The sequence below is a fragment of the Sphaeramia orbicularis genome, chromosome 22 (assembly GCF_902148855.1).
Source record: "Sphaeramia orbicularis chromosome 22, fSphaOr1.1, whole genome shotgun sequence".
In the NCBI taxonomy this organism is placed as follows: domain Eukaryota; kingdom Metazoa; phylum Chordata; class Actinopteri; order Kurtiformes; family Apogonidae; genus Sphaeramia; species Sphaeramia orbicularis.
Window position 1 is genome coordinate 7826566 of NC_043978.1, and position 18808 is coordinate 7845373.

Genomic DNA, 18808 nt, shown 5'->3' on the forward strand with positions numbered 1-18808 from the left:
AAACAAAGAACATAGTTTTGTTGTATGATTCAAAAGTCAAACAAATAGACAAACCTCCCTCCCCTGGCACACATCCCCTGCAGATTACAGGAAAGAAAATAAATAAATAAATAAATAAATAGTAAATAAATCCAAAATAGAAGTACAAAATTCCCACTTTAAATATTGTGTCATGTTTTAACACAGGTTCTACACCAGCTGTATTCTCTTGGTGTTTATTTCAGGTTCAGATGGAGCTGCTTCCAGTTACCACGTCAAACAGCTGGAAGAGCAGAACAGTCGCCTGAAGGAGGCTCTGGTCAGGTCGGTTCAGCAAGTTATTCTGTTGTCATTTCACTGAATTACAACAATAAGTTGACTCTTATTTCATAATATATATCCTTTTCATACAAACAACAGCGTAGAGAATTCATCATCTCCTCCTTATTCTTATTACTTTTTATATGATTTGTTTTATGAATCACTTTTATCAGATCAGAAATTAAAATATTTCGATGTCATTAAAGACATTTACTACTGCTGTATTTACTATGGTAACATTTGAGTCATTATGTGGACAAAAGTATGTGGACACGTTGAATTCAGGTGTTTCTTTTCTAACAGGGGTCTGGGATACAAAACAATAATGACTAATGTCAGAATATAGTTTTATATTATGAGATAAACATCATTGCATTGGTTAGTTTGGTTTAAATTGTTATCTTCGTTTCCAAAATGCCTCAGAGATGGTTTTGACTAATTTCTCTCAACATTGATTTTGGTTTTTGTTTTGTTTTTTAATCCTATGACTATGATTTTAAATGTTCTTCTTCTGAATTTCTAACATATTTTTCGTGCTCTGACTGTAAGTAATAATTTTTCTTCCACATCTAACCATCTACTTTCTTCACATCTCACTGAGGAAGAAAAATCTACCATTAAACGTTAAGGAAATACTGATGTTTCTAAACTATATGGACATAAATATTGGGACACATCATGTCTACAGATGTAAGATGTCCTGTTCATGATGATTTGAGATAAAAACATCAATATTTCCTAAAACTAACCAATGCAATAATATTTATCCCAATATAAAACTATGTTCTGACACCTGAATTCAACGTGTCCACATACTTTTGTCCTCATAGGGAATCCATTCAAAGTGTTAATTTTACTTCCTGTGTTTAGTAAAAGTTAAAAAATGTTCTGTGTATAAATGTCATGTATGACGTTGTTTCCTGTTGTAGTTTGTATATGTTGTGTTGTTGAGCTGCTCCAGACGCTGACGTTTCCTTGTCATCATTCATTAGGATGCGCGACCTGTCGTCGTCAGAGAAGCAGGAACACGTCAAGTTACAGAAACAGATGGAGAAGAAGAACGTGGAGCTGGACACCTGGAGGAGTCAGAAGGAGAAGCTGCAGGAGGAGATGACAGCGGCGGAAAAGACCATCGACGAGCTGAAGGAGCAGGTGGGTGCAGATTTTTTTTTTTTTGCTTAGTTCAAGATTTTTTTGCTTAATTCAAGCAAAAATTCTGCCAATGGAACAAGTGAAAATTATCTTGGTAAGATTTCTTGAAATCAGATTTTTCAGATCTATTGTCTATAAATCAGTTCTTATATCTCACTGTAAAGTTCCTCTTTAGGTGATTATGTCTTATTTTAAGTGTAATCAGATATTTGGATTAGAAATGAGACAAATACACTTGGTAATATTTCCCAAACGTGGATTAAATCTAGTCCAGACTAACACCGGTTTTCCATTGAGTTTAGACTTGGTTTTAATCCGTGTCTGTTTAGCGACTCAAAGTTCAACTCTAGAAAATTTCACATTTTATATCAGCTCCTACTCAGCAGTGCGCACACATCCACAAAACAAACACACATTTCTCCATTTTGTTGTTTTGTTGCATTACTATAGCAACCACTGGACGTTACTTGAGCTGAGCCTTGTTATTGGTGGTGAAACTACAGTACACTTGTATTTTATCCTTTATTAGTCTGTCATTTTTTCCTGTTTGATCTGATCATTTAATTTGTATTTTAATAAGTGTATTTTAATAAGTCACTTCCTCTGACTCTTTTCCAAATATGCAAATGAAGTTATATTTTGGTTTCGTGCACAAGTTTTTTTGTTTTCTTGAAGTCTGTTTAATTTCTAGGCACCAAAGTCGGGTTATTTTGTTTGTTTTGTTGCGTATTCGAAATAACCTGAACTCAACTAAGTGCTATTATTGTCAAATTATGATTATATTACTGCTTTTTATCATTTTCACTGTGTATTCTACTGTTTATTTTACTGCTACTAATAATGAGGCCTTGAGTTCAATATGTGTAAAATAAATTAGAGCTGTAGCCGATTAATCGATTAGGTGCTTGAAGCGAATGCAAAAATTCACGATTCAATTAATCGACTTGAATCGATTGAAGGGAAATATTCTTTTGCAGTTTTCCTGAATTGAAGCTTCTTTGTGCGTCCCATTAAGTGTCCGTGGGAAACACAACAGTGCAACCAATGTTTAACAGCAGAGAAATGAAGGGAACAAAGCTTTGATTCAGGAGAATTGTGGTTGAATGATTTTTTTTTGGATCACTTTTGAGTCGATTAATTGTTTCAGCTCTAAAATAAATGAACTCATGTTAGAAATATGAGCAGCGATGGAGTTGTAGTTATCATCAGTGGGATCTGTTTGCCCTTAAAATAACCAGATTTGGTTTAGAGTGATTTGATGACATTAAACCAGATGTATTTTGTGTTTTTAGGTGGATGCAGCGTTGGGGGCCGAGGAGATGGTGGAGACTTTGACCGAGAGGAACCTGGACCTGGAGGAGAAAGTCCGGGAGCTCAGAGAGACCGTCACGGATCTGGTAAGAGAAGAAAAACACTAACCACTGTCAACTAAAAACAGTCGACTGTGAGGATGAAAAAATCCAGAAGGAAATGAAAAGACATGTTCATTCTGGACCGACCTGAGTGACCCTAAAACACACAGTAAAACAAAACCAGTGAAGAAAAGGAACACAAGCACAAACTGATAGCAGCTTTAATGAACCGGAAATAGACAAAGATTCACAGCAGAACCTTTACCTTTAATCAGGGCTCAGGGGTTAAAGGGTTCATATGTGAACCTTTACCTTTAATCAGGGCTCAGGGGTTAAAGGGTTCATATGTGAACCTTTACCTGCAGTCAGGACTCAGGGGTTAAAGGGTTCATATGTGAACCTTTACCTGCAGTCAGGACTCAGGGGTTAAAGGGTTAACCAGTCTGCTCCTGCCTCTGTATATATTTACAGTCAGATAATCAAAGTGCAGTTGTGTGCTGAGTCATTTCATTAGTGTGATTGACCAGAGTCATGAATATGTATGTGCTGCCCTCTGGTGGTTATTATTACAGCAGCCAAAGCAAACAAAAGAAACCTGGAAGATTGAACCACAGACACCAAGGTCCAATCCCAGTTCACCCCTCCCCCCTTGGCCCTTGTGCTTGACAATACCCCTTGAAAGGGAGCTGCAAGGGTTAGTGGTTGAAACCTTCTCCAATGAAATGCTCCAACCCTTCCAGACCTGTTCCGTCATTGATGCCACTATAAACAGATGTAGCAACTTACTTTCCGACAGTATTCCCCATGTCGTCAGCCGCTGGAACCGTCTCTATTCCATGGGCTTTGGTCATCTTTTCACGCATATCAACTATTAACCACAGAAATGCGATCTGTAACACATTGAAACAGCATTAAACGGACGATCAAATGATTAAGTTGTTTACGAAGAAAATACATACATTTGTGTTTCTTTTGTCACTGCTGCTCTTTTTCGCTGTGTTTACCTCCATCTTGCCGATGATTCCAACAGAATTATGGGAAATTTCTCCTACCCCTCCATTTGTAGTGTGGTCCTGAAAAATCTCCGTTTTGAGGGCCAAACAGCCCTCTGCATTAGCCCCTCCCCTCCGTCTAATTGAGAATCGGGACAACACTACCCCTTCACGTGTACGTGTAAAACCGGGTGGTAGGGGTAAGGCGGAGAGGCCAAGGGGTGAATTGGGATTCAGCCCAACACTCAGAATAAAGTAGAATAAATACAAACAATGACTATGTGACAATGACTACATGCAAAGAATGCATGCATTACAACTCACTTACAGTGGATTTACAGATACACAAAACATTTAGTAACGGGCAGAATGTTGGTAAAGTTGCACTTATTTTTCTTCAGACATTTTAAGTTGCACATGGTTACGCAGCTTATTCACATTTTGTTGTGAAAGGATCATTTGTAAATGTAAACTTTTACATGTAATTTTACTCTTTTCACTCTAAAACAAAGAAACATTTGGAATTCTTATTATTTATTGGTTATGTTATTATTTTAAAAAATAAGAATGATCCACTTTAGATCCTAATGGTCTGTATGTGGAACCTGAACTATAATAATTTTAACGTTCTTTACTGTCTGTTCATATCTACAGTGTAATTTTTGCATTTCATAAATTCATCCCATGGGCTGGAGGGGACTTCTTAGCAGGCCCATTTTAGCCCATGGGCCGTACGTTTAACACCCCTGCTTTAAAAATACACAATCACCTGAACTCTAGTGTTTAGACGGTGAATAATGTTTTCAAAGTTTCATCCACATGATGTCAACACACTGATCTGAAAAAGAAAACTAAGAGAGAGAGAGATAAAAACAGACCATTTTGACTGTGTTTATTCATTTATCAGTTTGGGTTATTGGTACCAGTGGGTGGAGGTGTTGAGGTGTCCATCATGACTTTCTTAGAGACCACGTGTAAATACTGTCCTGTCCATGTGTCCATCCTGCAGGAGGCCATTAATGAGATGAATGACGAGCTGCAGGAAAACGCCCGAGAGACGGAGCTGGAGCTCAGAGAGATGTTGGATCTGGGAGGAGCTCGAGTCCGAGAGGCTGAGAAACGAGTGGAGGCTGCACAGGAAACAGTGGCCGATTATCAGCAGACCATCAAGAAGTACAGAGAACTGACCGCTCACCTGCAGGTAAACATGGTCAAAACACACTTAAATACAGTTAAAACACAGGTAAACATGGTCAAAACACACTTAAATACAGTTAAAACACAGGTAAACATGGTCAAAACACACTTAAATACAGTCAAAACAGGTAAACATGGTCAAAACACAGGTAAATACAGTTAAAACACAGGTAAACATGGTCAAAACACACTTAAATATAGTTAAAACACAGGTAAACATGGTCAAAACACACTTAAATACAGTCAAAACAGGTAAACATGGTCAAAACACACTTAAATACAGTTAAAACACAGGTAAACATGGTCAAAACACACATAAATACAGTTAAAACACAGGTAAACATGGTCAAAACACACATAAATACAGTTAAAACACAGGTAAACATGGTCAAAACACACATAAATACAGTCAAAACAGGTAAACATGGTCAAAACACAGGTAAATACAGTTAAAACACAGGTAAACATGGTCAAAACACACTTAAATATAGTTAAAACACAGGTAAACATGGTCAAAACACACTTAAATACAGTCAAAACAGGTAAACATGGTCAAAACACACATAAATACAGTTAAAACACAGGTAAACATGGTCAAAACACACATAAATACAGTTAAAACACAGGTAAACATGGTTAAGTACAGTTAAAACACAGGTAAACATGGTCAAAACACATGTAAATACAGTTAAAACACAGGTAAACATGGTTAAGAGACACATAAATATGTTCATGTTTATGCATTTGGCAGACGTTTTTTTCCAAAGCGACTTACAGGGGAAAACCAATCAAATCACTAAATCAATCAAATTTTATTTATATAGCGCCAGATCACAACAAAAAAGTTATCTCATGGCACTTTATATTTAGAATTGGTCAAAACCAGACTCTGAGCCAATTTACAGAAACCCAACAGAATCCTCCAGGAGCAAACACTTGTGACTGGTGACAGTGGTGAGGAAAAACTTCCCTTTAACAGCAGAAACCTGGAGCAGACCCAGACTCCTGGAGGATGGCCGTCTGCCTTGACCAGTTGGGGTTTAAGAGAGAGAAAAAGAGAGAGCGATAGAGATAGAGACTGGGGGAGAGAGGGAGTAGGGGGAGACACATGGAGGCAGTTGAGGATAAGTGAGTGATGATTATGAAGGCAGGAGAGAGGCAGGACCACCGCAGCAGGTCCAGAGATGATCCTGGGAAAATCTGTGATAATCCTGGGAAAAACCTTATTAAAATATTTAAAATGGAATGTCTGACAGCGCTAGGACAGGAGGTGCTCTCAGAAGAGCTGGGTCTTCAGGAGCTTCTTGAAGACAGGCAGGGACGCCTCTGTTCTCGTAGTGCTCGGTAGAACGTTCCACCAACGTGGAACGACCCATGAAAAGAGCCTGGATTGTCTTGTACAAGGTCTGGGGACCACCAGACAGTGTTCCCCAGATGAGCGGAGTGGTCATGGGGCAACATAAGCTTTTATCAGTGCACCTAAGTAGGTAGGAGCAGACCCACTGAGAATTTTGTAGGCTAGGATTAAAGATTTGAATTTGATGCGGGCAGCTATGGGTAGCCAGTGTAACTCAATAAGTAACGGGGTGACATGTGCCCTTTTAGGCTGATTGAAGACCAGACGTGCTGCTGCATTCTGGGCCATCTGTAGTGGTCTGACAACACAAGCTGGGAGGCCCGTTAGAAGAGCATAGCAGTAGTCAAGGCGGGAGATAACTATAGTCTGCACCAGGAGCTGGGTGGCCTGTTGAGTTAGGTATGGCCTGATCTTTCTTAGGTTGAACAGAGTGAAACGGCATGATCGGGTGACAGAGGCAACGTGATCCGTGAAGGTCAACTGATTATCAATCATGACTCCCAAGTTACGTGCTACATTGGTTGGCCAGAGATAAGGAGTCAATACTGATGGAGATGTCATGCTGTATGGTTGGCTTAGCTGGGAAGACCAGCAGTTCAGTTTTGGACAGGTTCAGCTGAAGGTGATGGGCTTTCATCCATGCAGATATGTCAGAGAGACAGTCTGAGATTTGCACTGAGACTGTGGAGTCATCAGGTGGGAATGCCAGATGACTCCACAGTCAGCGCAAATCTCAGAATACAGTTAAAACACAGGTAAACATGGTCAAAACACAGAAATAGTTAAAACACAGGTAAACATGGTCAACACACACATAAATACAGTTAAAACACAGGTAAACATGGTCAAAACACACATAAATACAGTTAAAACACAGGTAAACGTGGTCAAAACACACAAATACAGTTAAAACACAGGTAAACATGGTCAACACACACATAAATACAGTTAAAACACAGGTAAACATGGTCAACACACACATAAATACAGTTAAAACACAGGTAAACGTGGTCAAAACACACAAATACAGTTAAAACACAGGTAAACGTGGTCAAAACACACAAATAGTTAAAACACAGGTAAACATGGTCAACACACACATAAATACAGTTAAAACACAGGTAAACGTGGTCAAAACACACAAATACAGTTAAAACACAGGTAAACGTGGTCAAAACACACATAAATACAGTTAAAACACAGGTAAACGTGGTCAAAACACACAAATAGTTAAAACACAGGTAAACATGGTCAAAACACACATAAATACAGTTAAAACACAGGTAAACGTGGTCAAAACACACATAAATACAGTTAAAACACAGGTAAACGTGGTCAAAACACACGTAAATACAGTTAAAACACAGGTAAACATGGTCAAAACACACTTAAATACAGTTAAAACACAGGTAAACGTGGTCAAAACACACAAATAGTTAAAACACAGGTAAACATGGTCAAAACACACATAAATACAGTTAAAACACAGGTAAACGTGGTCAAAACACATAAATACAGTTAAAACACAGGTGAACGTGGTCAAAACACATAAATACAGTTAAAACACAGGTAAACGTGGTCAAAACACATAAATACAGTTAAAACACAGGTAAACGTGGTCAAAACACTTAAATACAGTTAAAACACAGGTAAATGTGGTCAAAACACACTTAAATACAGTTAAAACACAGGTAAACGTGGTCAAAACAGGTAAATACAGTTAAAACACAGGTAAACGTGGTCAAAACACACTTAAATACAGTTAAAACACAGGTAAACGTGGTCAAAACACACTTAAATACAGTTAAAACACAGGTAAACGTGGTCAAAACACATAAATACAGTTAAAACACAGGTAAACGTGGTCAAAACACTTAAATACAGTTAAAACATAGGTAAACGTGGTCAAAACACACATAAATACAGTTAAAACACAGGTAAACGTGGTCAAAACAGGTAAATACAGTTAAAACACAGGTAAACGTGGTCAAAACACTTAAATACAGTTAAAACACAGGTAAACGTGGTCAAAACAGGTAAATACAGTTAAAACACAGGTAAACGTGGTCAAAACACTTAAATACAGTTAAAACACAGGTAAAAGTGGTCAAAACAGGTAAATACAGTTAAAACACAGGTAAACGTGGTCAAAACACTTAAATACAGTTAAAACACAGGTAAATGTGGTCAAAACACATAAATGCAGTTAAAACACAGGTAAACGTGGTCAAAACACTTAAATACAGTTAAAACACAGGTAAACGTGGTCAAAACACTTAAATACAGTTAAAACACAGGTAAACGTGGTCAAAACAGGTAAATACAGTTAAAACACAGGTAAATGTGGTCAAAACACATAAATGCAGTTAAAACACAGGTAAACGTGGTCAAAACACTTAAATACAGTTAAAACACAGGTAAACGTGGTCAAAACACATAGATACAGTTAAAACACAGGTAAATGTGGTCAAAACAGGTAAATACAGTTAAAACACAGGTAAACGTGGTCAAAACAGGTAAATACAGTTAAAACACAGGTAAACGTGGTCAAAACACTTAAATACAGTTAAAACACAGGTAAACGTGGTCAAAACACTTAAATACAGTTAAAACACAGGTAAACGTGGTCAAAACACTTAAATACAGTTAAAACACAGGTAAACGTGGTCAAAACACATAAATACAGTTAAAACACAGGTAAATGTGGTCAAAACAGGTAAATACAGTTAAAACACAGGTAAACGTGGTCAAAACACTTAAATACAGTTAAAACACAGGTAAACGTGGTCAAAACAGGTAAATACAGTTAAAACACAGGTAAACGTGGTCAAAACACATAAATGCAGTTAAAACACAGGTAAACGTGGTCAAAACAGGTAAATACAGTTAAAACACAGGTAAACGTGGTCAAAACACACTTAAATACAGTTAAAACACAGGTAAACGTGGTCAAAACACTTAAATACAGTTAAAACACAGGTAAACGTGGTCAAAACACTTAAATACAGTTAAAACACAGGTAAATGTGGTCAAAACACATAAATGCAGTTAAAACACAGGTAAACGTGGTCAAAACACATAAATACAGTTAAAACACAGGTAAACGTGGTCAAAACACTTAAATACAGTTAAAACACAGGTAAATGTGGTCAAAACAGGTAAATACAGTTAAAACACAGATAAACGTGGTCAAAACAGGTAAATACAGTTAAAACACAGGTAAACGTGGTCAAAACACATAAATGCAGTTAAAACACCGGTAAACGTGGTCAAAACACTTAAATACAGTTAAAACACAGGTAAACGTGGTCAAAACAGGTAAATACAGTTAAAACACAGGTAAACGTGGTCAAAACACATAAATGCAGTTAAAACACAGGTAAACGTGGTCAAAACACACTTAAATACAGTTAAAACACAGGTAAACGTGGTCAAAACACACGTAAATACAGTTAAATACATATTAAAACACAGGTAAACATGCATTTTTTACTCGTTAGGTAGAAGGGTGGTAGTGTTTTCATTTTCCATTGTTTGCGTTATGCTGATTTTAGTGTCTTGGTCAGAATTTGAAAAATCAGGCAAAAGTGAACAACTTTTCAATTCTGACTTAAAACAAATGGTGAAAAATATGATCTTTAATAACATGAAGTGCACAGTGTGTCTAATCTGCTCACTTGGACAGGTTCCATTAGTTTGTAGCAGTATGGATCATATGAAGTGAATGTTACTGGTGTTCCTGGTCTCATCCTGGTCTTTGTTCTCCAGGAGGTGAACAGGGACCTGACCAGCCAACAGGAGGCGTCGGCCGAGCTACAGCAGCAGACGCCTGCAGAGATGTTCGACTTCAAGATTAAATTTGCAGAAACGAAGGCATACGCTAAGGTCAGACTAGGACTGTCTGTCCTTCTGTGTGTGTGTGTGTGTGTGTGTGTTTTCTGTCCCGGTCTGGAGCTGACTCTGTTCTTTGCGTCCGTTCAGGCCATAGAGATGGAGCTGAGGAAGATGGAGGTGGGTCAGGCCAACAGACACGTGTCTCTGCTCACTGCCTTCATGCCTGAGTCCTTCCTCCGACACGGCGGCGACCACGACTGCATCCTGGTTCTGCTGCTCATCCCCAGGCTCATCTGCAAGGTCCCAACACACAGAACAACATAGTGTACAAATGGTTATGTTTGGTTTTTTTGTATTTTTAATTTTGTTTTAGTTTTTGTTTTTTTGGGGGTTTTTTTTGTATTTTCAGTTTTGTTTTAGGTATTTTTTGTATTTTCAGTTTTGTTTTAGGTATTTTTTGTATTTTCAGTTTTGTTTTAGTTTTTTTTTTGTATTTTCAGTTTTGTTTTAGGTATTTTTTGTATTTTCAGTTTTGTTTTAGGTATTTTTTGTATTTTCAGTTTTGTTTTAGGTATTTTTTGTATTTTCAGTTTTGTTTTAGGTATTTTTTGTATTTTCAGTTTTGTTTTAGGTTTTTTTTTTGTATTTTCAGTTTTGTTTTAGTTATTTTTAAAGTGAGTTTAGTTTTGTTTCTATTTTATGAGTTTACTTTTATTGTCAGATCAACAGATGAACAACTCTCCACAAAATATCCTTCTGAGATCCAGAAAAGTACAAGGTTTTTTTTTAATAAGTAAAGCTGTGAAACTCATCCCCTACAGACGACACAAATGCATTTCTGAGTCTCAAAACGATGTAACTAAAAAAAACCACGCTGGACTTCAGTAAGAACGTTGAAGTGTCTTTGACGTCTGAGAATCGTTTTTTGTTCCGTGTTGTCTTTAACCGTCGGTGCGCTGGCTTCCGCAGGCGGAGCTGATCAGTAAACAGGCCCAGGAGAAGTTCGACCTGAATGAGAACTGTGTGGAACGAGCTGGCCTTAAAGGCGCCGTGGGTGAACAGCTGAGCTTCGCTGGAGGCCTGGTCTACTCGCTCAGTCTGCTGCAGGCGACGCTGCACAAATACGAGCAGTGAGTTCCACCGCCAACCGACGGCCCAACGGCTCTGGAAACGGTCGGTAAAGTCAAAGCTGATGGACGTGTGGTGGTCTTTGCAGAGCTCTGGATCAGTGCAGCGTCGACGTCTACAAGAAGATCGGATCTCTGTACCCGGAGATGAGCGTCCACGAGCGTTCGCTGGATTTCCTCATCGACCTCCTGCACAAAGACCAACTGGACGAAACCGTCAACGTGGAGCCACTCACCAAAGCCATCAAGTACTATCAGGTATCAACGCACATTTGTTTTCATGTTAAATAACAATACAGACCTGATCAAAATCTTAAGACCAGTTGAAAAATAGCTAGAATTTACCTTTTGCACATTTGGATCTTAATGAGGTTTTAAGTAGAGCTACAATATACAAAAGCAAGAAGGGGGAGTGAGACAAAAAGCACTTTGAAAAAGTCATTTATTGAAAACAACAAGTAAACTGAAATAGGCTGTTTATCAGCTGATCAAAAGTTTTAGACCGCAGGCTATAAAAGCCAAAATCTGCTCAAAATTCTCATTTTCTGTCGGGCATTCACACGGTCATGCCCTCCTGATGGCTAAAGCTAAGAAGCTTTCTCTTCTTGAACGTGGTCGGATCGTCGAGCTGCATAAGCGAGGCCTCTCGCAGCGTGCCATTGCTGCTGAGGTTGGACGCAGTAAGACAGTCATTCTAAATTTTTTGACAGATCCTGAGCATTATGGAACAAAAAAGTCAAGTGGTAGACCCAAAAAAATTACACCTGCGCTGAGCTGGAGGATCCCATTGACTGTCCGTCAAGACACAGGGCGGTCCTCGACCCAAATGAAGGCCCTTACTGGTGCCGACTGCAGCGCAATAACCATCAGACGGCATCTGCGGGAAAAGGGTTTCAAAAACAAAAAACCAATTCCAAGACCTCGTCTCCTACAACGCCACAAAACTGCCCGTTTAGACTTTGCCAGGGAGCATCAAACATGGGACACTGAAAGGTGGAAAAAAGTTTTATTCTCTGATGAGAAAAAATCGAACCTTGACGGTCCAGATGGCTTCCAACGTTACTGGCATGACAAGGAGATCCCACCTGAGATGTTTTCTACCCGGCACAGTGGAGGGGGGTCCATCATGATCTGGGGTGCTTTTTCATTCAGTGGAACACTGGAGCTTCAGGTGGTGCAGGGTCGTCAAACGGCGGCTGGTTACGTGCAGATGTTGCAGATGTGGCATCCCTCATGACTGAGGGCCCTCGTCTGTGTGGTAACAGCTGGGTTTAAAAACAGGACAACGCTGCAGTTCATACTGCTCGCTTGACCAAGGACTTCTTCAGGGAGAATAACATCACTCTTTTGGACCATCCTGCATGTTCTCCTGATTTAAATCCCATAGAGAACATTTGGGGATGGATGGCAAGGAAGTTTATAAAAATGGCCATCAGTTCCAGACAGTTGATGCCCTTCGTGAAGCCATCTTCACCACTTGGAGCAATGTTCCCACCAGCCTCCTGGAAACACTCGCATCAAGCATGCCCAAACGAATTTTTGAAGTGATTAACAAGAACGGTGGAGCTACTCATTACTGAGTCCTACTGAGAAAATTTTTTGTTCTGGTTTGGAGAGTTTTTTGTAATTTTTTGAGCGATGGTCTTAAACTTTTGATCAGCTGATAAACAGCCTATTTCAGTTTACTTGTTGTTTTCAATAAATGACTTTTTCAAAGTGCTTTTGGTCTCACTCCCCCTTCTTGCTTTTGTATATTGTAGCTCTACTTAAAACCTCATTAAGATCCAAATGTGCAAAAGGTAAATTCTAGCTATTTTTCAACTGGTCTTAAGATTTTGATCAGGTCTGTACAGTGGAACCTACGACAGTACGACAATTAATTCATTCCACTGCCAACTCATTTGCAATTTACTCATTTTATGATTCAGTTTCCCCCGTCGAAATGAACTGAAATATATTTAATGTTCCAGCTCCCAAAAATCACCAAAAACCACCCCAAGAAAAACACCCAAAACCACTCCCAGTCACCCCCAAACCAATAAAAAAAAAAATCATCCCCAAAACAACCCAAAAATCACCCAAATGTCACCCCAAATCAACCAAAAAATCACCCAAAAATCACCAAAAAACATTAAATAACAACTAAAAACCCAAAAATTATCTAAAAAACACTCCAAAATCACCCCAAAAAAACCCACCCAAAAATCACCCCCAAACCAATTTTAAAAAATCATCCAAAAACAACCAAAAAATCACCCCAAAAATCACCAAAAACCCAACCAAAAATCACTAAAAACCCAACTACAAGTCACCAAAACCCCCCCAAAACCACCAAATAGCCACCCCAAAACCAACCAAAAACACCCCAAAAATCACCTTAAAAACACTCCAAAATCACCCCAACCCCCCCCAAAAAGACCAAAAAATCACCCAAAAATAACCCTAGAATCACCAAAAACCCAACCAAAAATCACCCACAAACTACCAAATAGCCAACCAAAAACCAACCAAAAATCACCAAAAAACACCTAAAAAACACTCCAAAATCACCCCCTCCCCCCCAAAAAAAACTCACCCAAAACAACCCCCAAACCACTCTGCTTTGTTCTGTTTTTTTAAAATGTTCCTAAATGCTCCAGGTTGTTGTCATTAAATAAAGCAGCTGCTCCTCCTTAACTTAATTGATCTGAATTGAACCTCCGTCCACTTTGAATCACTCCTCTGTCCTCATTGTGGAGTTTCCTCATCTCCTCCTCCTCCTCCATCTGAATGTTCCGGCTCCTGCTGTAGATCTACCTTCACATGTACACACAGAACAGGTTCCACTGTCATCAGACTCAGCTGATTGGGTGGATGGTCACATGACTGGTGTCACCTGTGCTCTTTGAACAGCACCTGTACAGCATCCACCTGGTGGACCAGAACGAGGACTGCACCATGCAACTGGCCGACCACATCCGAGTGAGTACCGCCACAGGCTTTGGTGGATTTGACTGCTTTTTTTTAGTGTATTTCAGTGGATTTGTTGTGTATTTTAGTGCTTTTTTAGTATATTTTAGTGTATTTCAGTGTATTTTAGTGTATTTATTGTTTATGTTTATGCATTTGGCAGATGCTTTTTTCCAAAGCGACTTACAGGGGAAATATTTTAGTGTATTTCACTGTATTTGTTGTGTATTTTAGTGCTTTTTGTATAATTTACTGTATTCTTTTGTGTATTTTAGTTCTTTTTTGTACATTCTAGTGTATTCTTTTGTGTATTTTTGTGCATGTTGGTGTATAATAACTGAGGCCCAAAGTTATTGCTGTTCATGTGAATATAAAGTTTTGAAAAACGTCTTAAAACATCATAAATTCATCTTCATCAGACCTGTAGACAATCTGTCTGGGTGTATTTGATGAACGTTGAAACTCTTGGTGCATCCTCCTGTGTCCAGTTTACCCAGAGTGCCTTGGACTGCATGGCGGTGGAGGTGGGCCGTCTGCGGGCCTTCCTCCACGCCGGTCAGGAGAAGGCCGACCTGGCCGTCCTCCTCAAGGACCTGGAAACGTCCTGCAGTGACATCCGACAGTTCTGCAAGAAGATCCGCCGCAGGATGCCCGGAACCGACGCCCCCGGCATCCCGGCGGCGCTCAACTTTGGACAGCAGGTAACCATGGCAGCCCAACCTCCAGACACGAGTCGGGTCGGTCTCAGTTATGTTTCGGCCGGTTGACCTTTGAACTTTGACCTTCAGGTGTCGGACACGCTGTCGGACTGTAGGAAACACCTGACCTGGGTGGTGGCGGTTCTGCAGGAGGTGGCGGCGGCTGGAGCCCAGATGATGTCACCACTGGGGGAACAGGAGGGACTGTCGGCCGTCAAACTGGAGGATGTGGCGTTCAAGGCCGGAGAACAGGTACAAGAATAAAAAGAATAAAAAATAGAACTGAAAACAGTTACAATTGAACAAGAAATGGGAAAAATAGAACAGGAAAGAGAAAAAATAGAACAGGAAAAGGCCAGTGTTAAATATGTGGTGATGTTTAGGCTGAACTCAACACATTTACTCCGTTCTAATGAAACGTTCCTACATCTGATGTTTTAACTCTAATATTTCAACCAATGAACTCATGGAACCCTCTGGTCATGTTTCATCTTTGCGTCACTGATAATCGTGTCGTTATGTTCAGATCTACGGATCGCAGGGCGCCAACCCCTATGAGTGTCTGCGACAATCCTGCAGCATCGTCATAGCAACCATGAACAAGATGGCCACCGCCATGCAGGAGGGAGAGTACGACTCAGAGAAGCCTCAGAACAAGGTAAGATCACCTGGGCGGGGCTTAACCTCAGCCGACCAAAGGATGGAACGTTCACATGTCCCTGTCCATTTCCCAGAATCCTCCACCAGTCGACCTGCGGGCGGCGGCTCTTCGGGCAGAAATCACTGACGCAGAAGGACTGGGCATGAAGCTGGAGGACAGAGAGACGGTGATAAAAGAGCTGAAGAAGTCTCTGAAGATTAAGGTAGAAGAACACAGAAACAACACAGAAACCACAAAGAAATGATACAGAAACCACAAAGAAACTACAGACTCCACCCATTTGATGTTGATGATGATAGAATCAAACTCACCCCAGTAGAAGAAACGCTGAGCAGGGTTGGCTCACCAACAGAGGGCGCCGCCCCACCTGTCGCACATGAAGAAGAAGACGATAAGCTTCACCTAAAATAATTAAACAAAAACATGAATATTTAAATAAACATCTGTACATGATTCAGACCGTGGGTACTGAAGATAATCTGTATTTGAAATGTTTCCAGTTTAGTGAACAGTCAGGTCACATGGTTCCTGTTTGGGTCCAAGGTTCCGCCTTTATCATATAGACTCTGGTTCTGAATGGACCAGTAGACACACCCCCCCCCCCCCCCCCATACAAGAGATAGGAGAGACTTAAGGACCGCCCACATCACACCCCAAAAAGAATCAAGACCTCAGAAATGAAATGTCACATGATCGTCTAACCCAGGAGTGAACACACTGTAAAAATGATGAACGTCCACTATATATTAACCTGTATATTTATATTCATCAGTGGGTAAAACCACAGACTACGATGCTGGGGACTGGGGTTTGAATCGTGGCAGGAGCGTTAACAGTTACGTAATTTAGTCCACAGCCTGAACTTATGTTCTGTTTAATGTCATGTGACCTACCGTCCTGCGTCCACCTCTGGTCTAAATACGTGCCCAAACTATCAGTGGAAAAGACACAGATCAGGGACATGAATGACTTTAACAGTAGAGTCATAGAAAAACGTACATGTTTGAAGGATAAACTAATTTACATATAAAAAATACATGACTGAAAACACATAGTGTGCATTTTTATTTAAGTTATTATTTTAAAATAGTGGTGCATGTGTTTTTGCTAAAGGGTTAAAATACAGTCAAACAGAATAAGCAAGACTAAAGCAGGGGCGTCCAACCCTGGTCCTCAGATCCACTATCCTGGCCCTCAGATCCACTCTCCTGGTCCTCAGATCCACTATCCTGGCCCTCAGATCCACTCTCCTGGTCCTCAGATCCACTCTCCTGGTCCTCAGATCCACTCTCCTGGTCCTCAGATCCACTCTCCTGGTCCTCAGATCCACTCTCCTGCCTGTTTTAGATGTTTCCCTGTTTCAACCCACCTGACGGTCATTATCAGGCTTCTGCAGAGCTGGATGAAAGGCTGATCATTTGAACCAGGTGTGTTAGAAGAAGGATCCATCTAAAACAGGCAGGACAGTGGCTCTGGAGGACCAGCACTGGACCCCCCTGGACTAAAGGACATAGAACCTTTAACTGTAATGACCTGCAGAAACACTGTATTTATCATTATTAGTGACAGGAAGTCGGACACACATCAGACATGGTGTTTGTTTGTTGTTTGTGTGTTTTGTGCGTCAGGGGGAGGAGCTAAGCGAGGCCAACGTCCGCCTCAGTTTACTGGAGAAGAAACTGGACAGTTCATCCAAAGATGCCGATGAGCGTGTGGAGAAGATCCAGACCCGACTGGATGAAGCCCAGACACTGCTGAAGAAGAAGGAGAAGTGAGTGGAGCGACTGTGGACATGGACATGGTGTGGGCATGGTGTGGACATGGTTTGGAGGTGGTATGGATGTGGTGTGTGGACGTGGACGTGGACATGGTGTGAATGTACGCATGTTTACGGCGGCGTTGTCGTCTTCTCCACAGGGAGTTCGAGGAGACGATGGACGCCCTCCAGGCGGACATCGACCAGCTGGAGGCGGAGAAGACGGAGCTGAAGCAGAGGATCAACAGCCAATCAAAGATGACCGTGGACGGGCTGAGAGGAAGCGGCTCAACGGGAATCGCCTCCATCGTCACCGGAATAACAGGAGGTGAGAAAAACTGGACCACGTCCACAGAGACAAAAATATGTAGACAAAAGTCTGTGGACACGGTAAATTCAGGTGTTTGTTTTCTAACCGTTGTCTGGGGTGGTTTGGACTGAATTTACCTCAACTTTGATTTAGTTTTTTGGGGGTTTTTATCCATGATTTTAAATGTTCTTCCTCTAAATTTCTAACATATTTTTCCTGCTCTGACTGTAAATAATCATCTTCTTCCTCATCTAACCATCTACTGTCAACACATCTGACTGAGGAAGAAAAATCTCCCTTTAAACTTTAAGGAAATATTGTTTTTAAACTATATGGACATAAATATTGGGACACATCATGTCTGCAGCTGTAAGATGTCCTGTTCATGAGGATTGGAGATATTGATTATTTACAGTCAGAGCATGAAGATATTTATAAATTTAGAGGCAGAACATTTAAAATCATAGTCATGGATAAAAAAAAATCATTGTTGAGAGAATTGAAGTCAAAACCATCTATGAAGCATTTTAGAAACAAAGATAAGAATTTAACCCAAACTAACCAATGCACTGACATTTATCCCATAATATAAAACTCTATTCTGACATTAGTCATTATTGTTTCTTATCCCAGACCCCTGTTAGAAAACAAACACTCGAATTCAACGTGTCCACATACTTTTGTCCATATAGTGTATAATTCCTGTTAAATCTTTTCCTTATTTAACCAATAACCTCCTGTTTAATCTTTTCTCTCTTTAATCTCTGAATAATTAACCCTGCAGACGAACAGAAAGGTATCGTGTCTGGTTCTGCATGACGTTCTTTATCCCTAAAACTTAAACCATTAAAACAGCCTTTAGTTTTATTTTGCACGGTTTGGATTGGAGTTGAATGTGAGCTGCATGTTTGTAAACACTGACCCTTATTTCAATATTCCATTCAGGTTACATTCTACATTCTGTTTGCATCGGCCTACATTTCCTAAATCTGCTGTTTTGTGGATGTTACATTTATATTGAGTTTATCTTTCCATCAGTGATCAGAGTTCATCCATTAAACCAGAGACGTCAAACTCATTTTAGTTCAGGTTCCACAAACACACCAATATGATCTGAAGAAAA

General features: G+C 40.1%; 1 protein-coding gene across 6 annotated transcripts in view; it reads left to right on the top strand.

Annotated features, from left to right (window-relative positions):
* dctn1b (dynactin 1b) overlaps positions 1–18808 on the top strand; it is a 100950-nt gene that overhangs the window by 71592 nt on the left and 10550 nt on the right. For 5 of the 6 annotated variants that reach the window (XM_030126532.1, XM_030126529.1, XM_030126531.1 and 2 more), the window contains 16 exons: positions 225–303; positions 1293–1452; positions 2745–2849; positions 4806–4997; positions 10119–10235; positions 10332–10484; positions 11154–11314; positions 11401–11569; positions 14204–14272; positions 14749–14961; positions 15049–15210; positions 15485–15616; positions 15693–15821; positions 17248–17390; positions 17537–17703; positions 18470–18481. In XM_030126532.1, coding sequence (XP_029982392.1) covers positions 225–303; positions 1293–1452; positions 2745–2849; positions 4806–4997; positions 10119–10235; positions 10332–10484; positions 11154–11314; positions 11401–11569; positions 14204–14272; positions 14749–14961; positions 15049–15210; positions 15485–15616; positions 15693–15821; positions 17248–17390; positions 17537–17703; positions 18470–18481 — 2163 coding nt within the window. The remainder of the gene's footprint in view (positions 1–224; positions 304–1292; positions 1453–2744; positions 2850–4805; positions 4998–10118; positions 10236–10331; positions 10485–11153; positions 11315–11400; positions 11570–14203; positions 14273–14748; positions 14962–15048; positions 15211–15484; positions 15617–15692; positions 15822–17247; positions 17391–17536; positions 17704–18469; positions 18482–18808) is intronic. The other variant, XM_030126530.1, reaches the window with a different exon arrangement.